Source organism: Syngnathus scovelli, chromosome 16, assembly GCF_024217435.2.
Source record: "Syngnathus scovelli strain Florida chromosome 16, RoL_Ssco_1.2, whole genome shotgun sequence".
NCBI lineage: Eukaryota > Metazoa > Chordata > Actinopteri > Syngnathiformes > Syngnathidae > Syngnathus > Syngnathus scovelli.
Window position 1 is genome coordinate 3,847,786 of NC_090862.1, and position 13,648 is coordinate 3,861,433.

The following is a 13,648-nucleotide window of genomic DNA, read 5'->3' on the forward strand; positions in this document are numbered from 1 at the left end:
GTTGACTGCAAATGCATCAAATCACTTGTGGATCTATTTTCGTGCTTGCACATAAGGGAGTAGATCCGTTATGCATGTTTACCTCCCCCCTTTTCAATATTGCAAGCTGCATACTGAATTTTTTTTTCGTGACTCCAAACTAGGGTGACTAAATACAGACAAGCTGGAAAACTCAAGTCATTTGTCATGATCCTTCTTGTTTCTTAATTAACTTGGCATGAGCTGGCAGAGGCAACCAAGCATTGGGATTAAGTCTTCTCTAGGTGGATAAGAGTAATTAAGTGCGGGGCGTCTCCAGGCGTTACACAGGTACACATTTATACTCCCTAACTGGGGATCCTTAAATAATTAACCAAAAAAGAAGTTCATGTGTTGAGAAGAAAATGACAGGGTCAAGGTTCATGAGCGAAACCTTGCCTGAAGCTCTTTACTATTTTTGTATCATCAAGAGGCTGTTTAATATTCAGTTATGTTTTTAGGTCACATTTGCGGTCTTAATGAGTTTTTGTGATCATTTGAGATTCCCCCACAACAATGAATAACGCAGCAGCCCCGTCCGCCATGTTGCCCATCACATTACTGTCTGATGGTTATTATGATAGAAATGAATATAGAGCGAGGCAGTCTGTTATAGCCCTTTTTCTTTTTTTTTTTTTTGACGTTTCAAGATGTCAGAAGTTCTGGTGGAGTCAGCTGATGTTGCAACCCAATGGGGGCACGTGTGGGAGTGGCTGCACGTGTGTGAATATCCACATCGTGTGTGTGTGTCGGGTTGAGAGCAAGTAATGCAGAGATGGATGAATAAATAAAAGATCTGGGGAACCCATCAACATCCAGCACTATGTTGTCATGGCAATGCTGACAGCACACCAGTGTGTGTGTGCGAGAAGCAACACTGCAATATTTCAGCTTGAGTCAACTACAACAACAAAAGTTCATTCCAAAAATGATTATAAAATAAAAATAGCAAAGTTTACGGGTCATGCTTTCTAAATCCTCCTTAAATCTGTTTTATTTACGATATGTGAAATATAAGTGTCTTCCCTGTACCTTAAACCGGGTTGGCTTTATAAAAGCTTACGCATGAGCGTCCAAGAGAAGCTCTCACAGTGCACCAATAATGCATATTGCTGAATACTTAAGTGCGTCTCCCGAGACTTCTGAAAACTGCAGCTTCTCTTACTCTCCGCAGCACGTGTCTCTGCTTTGTCTACAAAATGGGCCGACCTCCGCGGGAGCGAGTGAGTGCAGTGAGAAATGCAGATTTTGGTGTGTGGTTTTGTGCCAAATGAAACAAGGAGGTCTGACTTTGAGCATGACGGCTATTGATGGTGAAGAAGCGCGTCCGATGAATTTCAAACAACTTCAAACATGCGAGAGAGAGAGAGAGAGAACTGTGAGAGCAAGAGAGGTAGAGAGAGCAGTCTAGGACAGTTGGTTCATCTTGGTAAAGATGCTGGACTAGAAAGTCTACCTGGTTACTAGGCAACAGAACAGCGCTGGTGCGCACTGTTGCAAAGTGGTGGTGGGAGCTATCTAGAATGTGTGTAACCATGCTTCAATAAGTCAACATTTATTTTTTATGAGAGCCGCTTCAAATATTTTGCCTTTGCCAAAATAAAAGGAACGCAGAATAAGAAGAATAATGATGATGATAATAATAATAACGGCCCACGACAGCCATTTCAAATATTTTGCCTTTGGAACACATAATAATAATAATAACAGACCAATCTTTGACAAATGCAGTTTTTAGTAAAAAAAAAAAAAATCTATTTTCCATCCAATTTGTTGTTTGCACTCATCTGATTATATTATACAAACAAAAGTAAAGTGTTTTGCCGCATCGTACTTTTTCGTTTGGTAAATTTACATTGCGTTACAATGAATCACAATTTCAGGTACTAAACAATCCCCATCAGTTTAAGATTATTAATTCCAGAGTGTTTGCATCGACCCCCTTGTGTGAGTGTTATTGATGTGAGAACCAATCAGCGTTCCTCCATTGCGGTTCGGATCGAACCTGGCATTGTTTGTGTCAACACAATCATACACACAGACAAATGAGTCGATGCGATTGGATTCGTCTTCCACCCTGCAGTTAGACAAACATTTAGTTAACGCCATGATATTTTAATTTTTTTATTTGTGTACTTGTGTGTGTCTGTGTGTATCTAACTCTTGTTAAATGTCAGTTAGGCTTTAATGAAGAAACGTTGCTCTCAGTGGCCCCCTGTCTGTTCTCTAATGGACCTCTATTAACACAGTTCATACAAATACACACACATATTGAGACACTTTTCCTTTCGCGCACACACAATTACACAAATATGCACTTGAGCGAGATTAAAGAGTGTCACGAAGCAGCTGACCCAGCTCGAGTGTTTGCGGGGTGCAGGATGTGATTAAAAAAAAAAAAAAAAAAAACGGACTTTGGTTCAAGTAGCTGAGGTTGGCTATTTCTAATTTGTGTGTTGAGGGTCCGCTTCACTCAACAAAACATCGTTTGAACAAAGTGAGAGTCACCAGAGGCGGCGTAGGAACAATGCTGAAAATTTCAGCGGGGGACATATGACCTATAAAAAAAAAAAATGGCCGGGTCCCCTCTTCCGTTGAGTAGATAAGACCCCGTCGCTATATGATGAATGACTGTACGCAGCAAGCGTGGAGGAATCCAATTCACAATTGCTATGCCTTGGTGATTTTGTCATTATTTTTATTCTCATTATTATTGTAACACAATCTTAATCACCGGTTTGATTCATGTCAGCGCTTGAACCTGGTGATCACTTGGATTTATTGCCGGTTTGAAAAGTTTATGTTGGGATGATGAAGCTATAACAACAATAGTTGTGTTTTTATTCACAGTTTTGTGATGAATGGTCAAAAGTGGCGTGAAAATGTGCATCAGCAATAAAGCATTGCTTGGAGGCCTACGGGAAATTAAGCAAAAAAAAATTGCGGCACAGCATGTTGGACAGTATTTTAAAATCTTACGTAGATTGTTTTGTTTGACTTGTGTAACTATTTTGATCACATGATACAAAACTACCTTCAGCTGCTTGTTTGTACGCTGCTTAGCTTCTCAGCAAGCAAGTGCTTAACATGAGCGTGAGTGACAGACCTCCCCCGCACTAAGCTCTGTTCTGGTTCGTTCTGGTTCAAGGTCTTGAGTAAGAAATTGAACAGGCAGATGAGGTGCACACTATCGGGATGCTCCCCTAGAAACAGATCAGAACACATTTGACTATGTGAGCATTCAGGAGACACAAAAATATGTGTCTCGTTATGCAAAAGGTAAACTCGCATATGCCCCGAGCATCAGAGATGATGCAAAGAAACCATATAAAAACTAAAATCCAAAGATAAGATCTTCATGCTGTTAGTTCAAAAGGAGCTGCACATTTGGACTCGCAATTTTAGAACATCACCCTGCAGCCAATCCAGGTTTCTAGCTTCATGGTAAATTGGCATACTTGGTCTAGTTTACTTATCCTCAGTAATTTTTTTAGTAAAGTTTTGAATATGGATAACAGCTGGATAACATTTTGTGGATCAACAAACATGATCACAGTATCCTGTTTAGTAGGTGTTTACTTGTTGCTAGGCAGAATGCCCAAAACGTCAATTAAAAAAGAAACTGGCGCATTCACACTCGCATATGCTACAGAAGGTACTCCATAATGATAATGCACAACTTTAATTTCCGATCTATTAATTTTACAAGATGTATTAAATATTTGGCAGCATGGGTGAAGAGCGATGAGCTCGTTTGCCAGGCGCTTATGAGGCTTGGACTTGAAATCTTCCTGCCAAAGTCAAGCTGGGATAGGCTTGTGTTTTTTTTTTTTTTTTTTTCTTCTTCCTCATCAATGCATCACACTGACTCCTCTGCTGTACTGACAGCTCTAACCTCTTATATTTATTGCAAAGTATGCCATGAGGCTTTCCTCACATCTTGATGTTTGGGAGACCTTGCATATTATTGCCTAATTTGGTAACTGACACGGTGAGCCATGCCGAGTGTGTGTCTGTGTGTGTGTTTCTCTCATGTGTGAAAAAAAATGTTTGCTTTATCGTACCTTGCATTTTTCTGAATCATTCATATCAGGTGGTGTGTGGGTTTGGTATTTAAAATAATGTCAGGCTTCCTGTTGTACAGCAGACGTGAGAATTTTTTAATTTTTTTTAATTTAACCTTTATTTACAAACAATTAAGAACAAGTTCTTATTTACAACTGCGGCCTGACCCAAAGAACAATGGCTCTTGGGGATGGAGTGCTAAAAAAAAATAATAATAATAATAAATGTTGGAATATCGTGTTCTTTTGTGTCTAATGGCAATTTTTGCAAAAAATATTCAGTGCAAAAAACTGATGTTAAGTAAAAAAATAAATTTAAAAAAGCCTCCACACCAGAGCAATAGTAGTAAAGCCCGGTTAATTACTTCGTGACGAGGGCAAGCAGAGAAAGTGCAGAGAGCAGAGTAATAGGTCTGCAAGCTTGAACGACCATCGCTATCAATCTTTCCCTTATCGTCTTTAAACCATAAAATACATGCTGAGCTTACACGTGTACAAATACACGCTCAGCTGAAAACATTGATAATGTGCTCAAAGCTGTTTACTGACAATAACAACATGATTGGTCTTCAAGCAGCTTTTATAGTCCAATATGTCTTCTCGTAAAATTTAATTCAGATTTTAAATGATAATTATTACAAAAAATATTATGGCTGGTTTCACCAAAACAGACTCACAAATTTTTATCGACCTTCCCAATGTCGTTGCGTCACTTGAGGCCCCACACCAGTTTGCATCATAATGTTTACTCCGAGTGATCTGATGGAAGCTGATTTATCTCTAAGGTCGAGATGGCTTTGACCTTTCATTTCACTGGAGGGTTAGCTGCAGGGGAATGGACAGGCGTGGTTGGAGATCCGCTTTGTGGGAGGAAAATATGCTAATTACCGCTCCTGTAAATCTCCGAGCTCCCAAATTACATTAGTGAACATCCAGAAGCATGACTTATATTTTAAGAGGGAATATATGAAGAATAAAAAGGTTTCCGGAGTGGAACTACACAGTATGCAACAGCTGGTTAGTTATTAGTCAAGCTGCCACAGTGCTTCCGGCCAACTTGATCAAGCAATGAGCAATCAATATTCAGGCTGTATAATGCCAATTTGCCTTTGCACATGACTTAATATGATTCTTTTAATCACTGCCATTCTTCCTCTTTATCTACGGCCGCATGCATAATTTATTGAAATTAAAATTGGTCTGACCAGAGAAAAAGAGCTGTAGCTATATTTTGCTAGTTTATACTTTGAGGTACCATCGAAAAACATAAATCGTGTATTTTGTTACACTTCGGGACATAAGTGCACATGCAGCAGGAGGCTGTCAAGTTGGGTTGTAGTCTTCTGTCGGGTTTCCTCAAGCATGTGGCAGCCCCCTTAGACAAGAGGAGAGATAACGATGAGGAGGAGAAAGGAATGCTGAGAGCAAGGCGATAAGGGATGGTGGCCTTGGTTTGCTTAAGAGTGAAATGAAAGAGATGAAATAATGGCGGAAAAGAATGAGCAGAATGCAGATTTTTTTTTTTCTGGCTTTGCACTTCAATAAAAACAAAAGTGTTCATAAGGATGATGAACTCTTTCATCTTCAGTCCAGCCATTGTTGTGCAGAATTTTGAAATGTTCAACCTTTAGACTTGAATACAGAGAACCCTCGGGAATAGTATTTTTTTTTTTTTCATATTTCTCACATTGTTCTGCACTCCACTAACACTCCGGACTTTGATACAGCACATCTCCAAGTAGCTCATTAATAAATAGAAGAATAATTAGATGGATGGATTTGCTTTAATTGTGTAGCAACAGTAGATGAGTTAGAAATTGTATTGAAAATGAAATAATGAATTTCCCAATAATGTCAAATTGAATCTTGGGCTGCATAAATGTCAACGGTGACGCTTGTTTTTGTTGCTCTTCTTCAGCCAATCAAGAGACAGATCTGAAGAAGTGTTGATGAAATGATGTTTGACATTTGACTTTTTACAACAATGTGTAGAAATTAGGTCAACAAATAAAATCAAGCCGTAGCGTAATATATTATTATACTATTTCCCTGGTCTTGTTAAGATCTGATTGCACGGAAGCTTTTGTGAACAAGATTGGTGCAATCTCTTGCGCTTGTGTGATGACATGGTGTCACTAGAGATGACTATCTGACTGCCAGCCTGGTGCGTCAGCTTGCAGCATGTAGAAGTGGATCTGAGGCTGTCTGCTGCTACTCACAGCAACAGAGTGACTACTGTATCTGTTTCTATGGAAACCTGACTCGAGACACACTTGTGTATAAAAAAATCATTTGACTCGCCGCTTTTCAATGCGCAAGTAGTTAAATAACACATGCATGTAAAATATAGATAAGTTGTGTGCAGCAGTGAAGTATCATCATGAATTTATTACTTTTTTACATCTGCAAAGACTTTTGATATTAAAATTTTATTATTTCTATAATATAAAAGTCATGTATTTGATATTTGGTGTTTTGCTTCGAAACATCATAGCGGCATAAAGTGTTAAAAAAAAACAAAAACATGTAATCGGATACCTTCAGATTGACATAGATATGTCCGGCAAAGCACTACTTTTGTCTAAATAAAGCTCCTCAATTCACTTCAATAATTTCTTCCATGCGTAATTGACTCCTCACGCCAAAAATATTTTAGAACTAGCTGTAGATGCTACAAAATGGCAGCAAAGCACTACTTTTGCCTAATTTTATTTTCTCCAGTGTTTAATAGGATAAAAGGGGTGAATCCAGGAATCTAATTTGCATAGCAACTTTATGTGAATTAGAATTTTGTTACTTTTTAATTTATTTAAATCCACTTTCACATCAGGTAATCATCAGGTCGTCACGGCAATCAGAGTAACATGTTTACCCAGCTCGGATATTAACCCTTGTCCTTCCTGTGCAGCTGCCGTCTTTTTTTTTTTTTTTTTTTTTTACTGACCACATTGGATACATGAGTAATGAGAAATATTATGATATGTAATAAATTATCATTTTCAATCAAATAACAAAATAAACAAAGCATAAAAGGATATTGATTATAATCATCATGGAAGAAAAATCACATAATTTCCCTAGAATCATTAACCAGGCAAGTTTATTAGATTTTTCAGTCCAACTACTTGTACCAGTTCATCTTCCCTCCCATCGTGCTTTATATTTGAATCTAACAGACAGTTCAACCCTGGGCGGTGCTGAAATTGTGTTTCTTTAATTGAGATGATTCCATGTACCATAATTAATAACAATTACTAGCCTTGTTGTAATTTCCCCTTGGGATGTAGATTGTAATCAACACCTGCTGGTTTGAGAGAGAAACCATGCAAAGACTCTTGAGGGAAAAAAAAAAAAAACTAGACAGAATGCAGTTTTGTTTGCAGAGTAATCTTCTGCAAGTGTGTGGTTTCCATGGTAACTCAACCTGAAAATATATTCAAATTCAATTATCCCTTTTTACGGATACACTACTTGCCCTTCACTGCCCCGAATATGAAGCGCCTCCTTTTTTTTTCTTTCTTAACACTCTACTGCTCTTCCTCACATTTTCCAAGGGGAGTTCAGTTGTGTGAAAAGTGATTCGGAACAGGAAGTTGTCTTTGCTGCACACGTTGAAGCTGAAAGCACATTTTTACTAATTTGTCCAATATTTGCGTGTGCATGTTGCTGCGTGGATGAGTGCGATGAAGAGGAGGTGTTTTACAGCTTGGAGGAAATAAGCGGAAAGATTTTTGAGAGAAAAAGTGTGCTGCAGTATTGCAATAGCCTGTGAGCACAGTCAATCTCATTTTTGTCGCGGTCATAGTTTCCCTCGGAGGACCATTATGACGTCATTGATATACAGTTCATACAGTATAGGTTACTAGTTTTTGAATCAGAGACTAGTAAGAAAATAATTTGAAAAGATTAATGGTAACCAAATTTGCTCTATTTTTTAAGACAATTTGTAATTTTAATCATGCAAAATTAGTCTTCATGGGCCACAAAATGATGCGGTGGGCCGTATCTGGCCCCCGAGCCTTGAGTTTGACACCGATGGGTTAATACATCTCTCAAAAAGTTTCCTACTACAATCTGTGCTTTTTTTTTTTGTTTGTTTGCGCCCAATTTTCATTTCTTTCCCTCCATCATCTCATTAAACCCGACGACTCCTTAGTCATATAAAAAGCAGATGTCTGGGTGCAAATGTACACACCCGCCCCATGTTCCCTAATGGGATCAGTGTTTACATCTTGTTTAACGGTCTAATCTGACACGTCAGTGTGTTATATTACCTTTAATGGCAGCACAAATAAAAAGTTAAAAAAAAAAAACACGGAAGTGAAAAATTTACTGTTGTATAGCACTTGGCGCCTTAGGAGTCCATACAGCTTTTTCAGTAATGTGTTTTTTTACAGCCTCGCACTTCATGAAATGAAAAATTGCAATATACAGCAGATGCTTGTTTCAATAATTTCCTTGTGATTAAATTTTGTCTTCTGATGCTCTGAGGTGGTTCCTGGAATGGAGTCAGTGAAGTGGCTTGGTTCTTTTTATATCCTTTCGGTTTGAAAGTCAAATCAAATATGTTGTTAAATAGTTTTGCATTATGGGCTAAAAGCTTTTGTATTAAGACTGACATGTGATGGGAGACGACATTATATATGATTGTGCAACGTCTAGACGGAAAATGTAATAAAATCCGTAAAGCAGTTCAGATTAAAAGCTGATGTCAGGTTTTTTTTTCCTTGAGTAGGAAAAGTCCACAAAGCTAAGAAGCCTTCTGCTGCGGTGATTCATTGGGATCAATTTCATGGATTAGTGGTTGCTTTATCTACAATTAGGTACTGATTTTTCATTGTGTTTATTTGTGAGGGACTTTGAGTGTTTTTAATTTTAGGTCATTAGTGTGTTTGTCATAGAAAAAGGCAGAATTTGAAATGAATATTTATGCACATTTATTTCCTCACTTTTTATTTTCTTTCCTTCCTCTCAAACCTCATCACTCATTTCTAATGTTTTTTTGAGAATGTATTGATTCCAAGATATAAAACATACTCAAGGTTTACTTGCAAACAACTTATTTATTATTGATTAGAAAATAATATGCCTTAAACCAAAATACTTTAATATCAGGGCAGTGCAGAATGTTTTAGTACTGCGTGTCCCTCGTGTTTTTTTGTCTGGCGCAGCTGGACTTTTTTTTTTTTTTTTTTTTAATAATATATAACTACACCTGGATCATGCGGCTCATGTTTCCGGAACATACCGTACTGTAAAGTCCAATTGTGATGTTTTAAGTGCTCCACTTTTGAACCCATTTCCTACTAAATCCATGAAGGCATATATAAGAATAATATTTTTGTGATGTCACTGAGCTGGATAATTTTTCTTCCTGCAGACCTATAATAACAATACACTGCTAATGATTCTCAATATTTCTCTCATTTAACATATATTTTCAATGAGCCACACAAGATAATTGCTAGTGGAACCTAGCAAGAAAAAGAGCAGTCAGCAGCATCAAACAGATATGAAACACATTAAAGTGTGTGTGTGTGTGGGGGGGGATATTTGGTGGTCAGCACTATAGTGTGCAATCCCCTGGAGAGCTGTGTGGCTCCTGAGCAACGATGAAAATTCACTGAAAAGCCTGCACTGAAACAGCAGGAGCACAATTTTCAAAATTAGACTCAAGCAACCCGAGAGTCCCATGAAATATTACAATTTAATAGGATTAAAAGAAGCCATCTTTGTGTGTGCACGTGATTGCCGAGAGGAGGTTAGAAGAAAAATAACGGGATGGACAGGAGACAAATAGATGGGAAATGGGAGGAATGTGATTTTTTTTCCCTCCACCCTTTCCCCTGACAATTGGTGAGAAATTAGTTTAGAGAAAAGAGGATGGCAGAAGAAGAAAACAGAGGATAGAAACTATCCGAATATATAGCCGCTGCTATGCAGATAAAAAAAAAAAAAATCCTTCGACAAAGCCACAAGAAAACTCTCTGCGTTCCTGTCCTCAACTCTCTCTCGCTCTCTCTCTCTCTCTCTCCCCAAGTGTGGACAGTTTGGACTGCGGCTGGTTACTTAGCAACCGGAATCCTGTGGAAACTGTGTCAGACGCAGAGAGAACATAACACAATCAAAGAAGCCTTCCTAATCGCTGTAATCAGTCAGAATGTTTATGTCTGACTGTCTTCTTTGGTAGTCATGTTGTCACCATGACAATACATCACATCATTTACACACGCAACACCTGGTAATGACTAAATTGGATCTCCAAGAGGATTGGTTTTAAATCCTGTCTGGTTCGTTCTAAACTTTTCATGACATAAGAAATAATTTAAAAGGCGGTGTAAATATATTTTCAAGTTCCATACAAGTCTAAATAGAAGACCTTTTTCTTTGTATGTGCCACAATATGGCGGCAAAGCACCTTCTTGTATGAGATGAGTGATTGGATTGACGAGATGAAGCTCCGCCTCTCATTTCAGCATATTTACTTGACACCAGAGAAAGTTTTTTATTCTGCCATGGAGACCGTGCGCCTCTCCTGCACTGAATTGAAAGGAAATGAGAGGAGCCGCATCCTTAGGCCCGGCAATAAAACATATACACTCCCACAACGGCGCAGACGCCCATTTGTCACTGCGAAAATACCAAAAGAAAGAAAATTCCACCCTTCAGCATAGTTAGACAGCTTTTTTCACTAGACTTGTTCTTGGCTGGAAAATAGGGGCCGTTAGTCTTCAACTTTACTGCAAAAATGTCACATTGGAGCCAACGACTCAAGTTCGAGCTGAACGCCTGATTCAGGTGTGTTCAGTGTGTGCCACAGTACAAGGGCAGGCCCCACCAGATGCATCTGCCCTATTTTTGGCTTCCTGTATCGCCCTCACTCGTTCTGTCCTTTCTTTTATCCTCTTTGACATTTCCGACTCACACATGCGCTCCGTATTCACGTCATCTGTCATTTAGTTTAAAAAACATGGAACAAAAACACGAGAGGAACAAACTTGCAGCACAGCGCCAAAGAATGACAGAAAGGGAATCCTAGTGTAGAAGTGCGTCACGCCTGCTTCGGTTTCCTCCCCGGGGTGTCGCGGGCGAGGCGGGGAGGTGTGAGGATGGGGATAGAGAGATGAAAAGAGCCAGGTAGGTGATGAGGGACAGAGGAGCCAGTTCAGGGACAGGCTGATTTATGAGCTTCCGTTTCTTGCCATCTTTGGGGACTTCTGCTCTGGGATGAGCAGATATGAAGCTGCGTGTACGTCCTGGCCATACTATTGGCGATTACAGATTCTGTCTTTTTTTTTTTTTTTTCTTGTGAAGTTTTCTCCTTGGTAGATGAATGATCCAATCACAGTTGACTCTCTTTATTGAAACATCACCAGGAGAGCGGAGGACCTTGTTGATGGTCCTGAAAGGACACAATGAAGGAGGAGGAAAATGTTTTCAGAGCGGGAGAGCATGGAAGAGAACGCAAGCTCATTAGCGGGAGAAGGAGGACACGCAGCCTCACATGGTCCGATGCCAGCTGCTGCTTGTCGGATGAATCACAATGTATTCCTCTGAGATTGATCTCATCAACAAATTAGTGATGGGAAGCTCGAGCGCTGAGTTGAACATGTTGCGTAACCTTTCCCAACTGTGATTTTTCTGCCCATGATTATCCTTTTAAGATGAGAGAAGCTATTTTATTAATTCACTTTTTTTTGTTGGTTATAAAATAAAAGCGACGACCCGATCCGAGCAAAAGGAGTGTGGCGATGTCATTGCTTCCCATGAGATTGAGTTTGCCCTCTTCTAATGATCGAGGGATGAACTGGAGCGTGAAAAAAAAAGAAACAGCGTAGGGGTGCAGTTAAATGGATTGCAGAGGAGGTGCGAGGAAAGGAAACCGAGGGGGGTTGGGGGTGTAAAAAAAAAAAGATCAGAAATCCAGGTGCTTGATGGTGGAGAGTGAGAAAAGGGGTTAAAGGTGAAAGTCAAGCTAAGGAAGTACAATATCTAGTTGACGTTTTTTTTTTTTTTTTTTTTAGAAGCTCCAAGCTGGAGACATGCAGCTCTATAAAGTTCAAAGCGGACTTTGTCAGGTCTTAACAAGCACTTTGTTCTCTTTGTAGTTGTCTTGGCGTGTTCTAAAATGTACCAAACACGAGCTTTACTCTTATTACTCAGCTGCAGTCAAACAACAACGTGATTCTTTGTTGTCGTCACTCAGCAGTCTTTCGCTCTGCTCTCTTACGTGCACCGACGCTGACCTGACAGCTCAGCTGGAGCGGGCTTAGCATTTGAATTTGTGTGTCTGTGTGTGTGTGTGTGCACTCATTCTTTGAGACCTTTCCAGTGTTATGTTGTATTTTTGCGCGTATGTGTCAAAAGGTTGGTAAAGGTGTCGCTGTTATGTCTCATCAGTAGCCGTGTGTGTGTGTTTGTGTGTGTGTTGACGTCCCAAATGGACATTTGTCGTCTATAGCTGTCAATGGGAGTGGATGAGTTAAATGACGGCCACTCATAAAGTGGTTTACTTTATGGTAAATTAACTTTTTGTGCATCTTTAGAAATATTAGTTGTCGTAATAACAGGAGAAAAAAATCACGGTGAACTGCTCTTTGGCACAGAACTAATTTGTTCAGATTCTCCGAGACACAAATCGACCGTAACAAGCGAGAAAAGGAGCGCTTAGTGGTCATGCATGGCTTCCCTTTGAGCTTCCACTCTAGTGATATCATTCTCTTATTCTCAAAGTTGTGTATCACATGCAGATATAAATATCTGGAAAAAAAAAATCATTTTTTGTCATATTTGTGTTTTCTGGTTATGGCAAAAAAAAATGGCCTCAATGTTCCAAAACAGTAACCCAACACGTTTAAAGGGAAATTTATTGTATGTGTTTATTTGTGAGTGTGTGTGTTGATTGCAGAGATTTAAAAAACAAATTAACGGAAAGAGAGCACAAGGAGGGCAGCAAATGATTGAAGCGATTCTTTAAATATTCTCATTTTTATTCAGTGAAATCCTTCATTTGTGAAGGAGCCTTTGACCTTCCATTTTAATGATGATATTTTTCTCCTAGCCTCAAGACACACTGGCGAGATTGTATCACTTTGACACAATCTCTCCATTTCACAATTTGATTTAAGATGAAGTTGTAATTTATCTGTATTTTTTATTTGTATCACTTCCTGCACGTTTGAACCTTAACTCCTTCCCGTACGTGGTTCGAGCACGTGTCCATGTTGGTGATCCTCCTCAACTGCGTCACCTTGGGGATGTATCAACCCTGTGAAGATCTCACCTGCTTGTCAGAGTGGTGTCGCATACTCAAGGTTTGTTGAAAAAAGTCCAAAATAACTTCGAGAAGAATCAATATTCTGTCAAGTCTAAATTGATTCACTATTTTCCCCCTGTATGGTTCAGTTTAAATCATTCCTGAGCAGTTTAGTGTGACTGTAAAAAAAATAATGTCCCATTTTGGTCAGACATTACTTTCCAATTCTGCCATAAAAAAAAAAAAAAAAGAAATAGTGATTATATATTAAACTGGCTGAAAGGTAATAAAAATCTTTTCCCACTTTATT

General features: G+C 39.0%; 1 protein-coding gene across 2 annotated transcripts in view; it reads left to right on the forward strand.

Annotated features, from left to right (window-relative positions):
* The window catches only part of cacna1ha (calcium channel, voltage-dependent, T type, alpha 1H subunit a), a 58,996-nt gene that overhangs the window by 23,689 nt on the left and 21,659 nt on the right, over positions 1 to 13,648 (forward strand). For both annotated transcript variants that reach the window (XM_049744790.2, XM_049744791.2), the window contains one exon: positions 13,284 to 13,396. In XM_049744790.2, the coding sequence (XP_049600747.1) occupies positions 13,284 to 13,396 (113 nt within the window). The remainder of the gene's footprint in view (positions 1 to 13,283; positions 13,397 to 13,648) is intronic.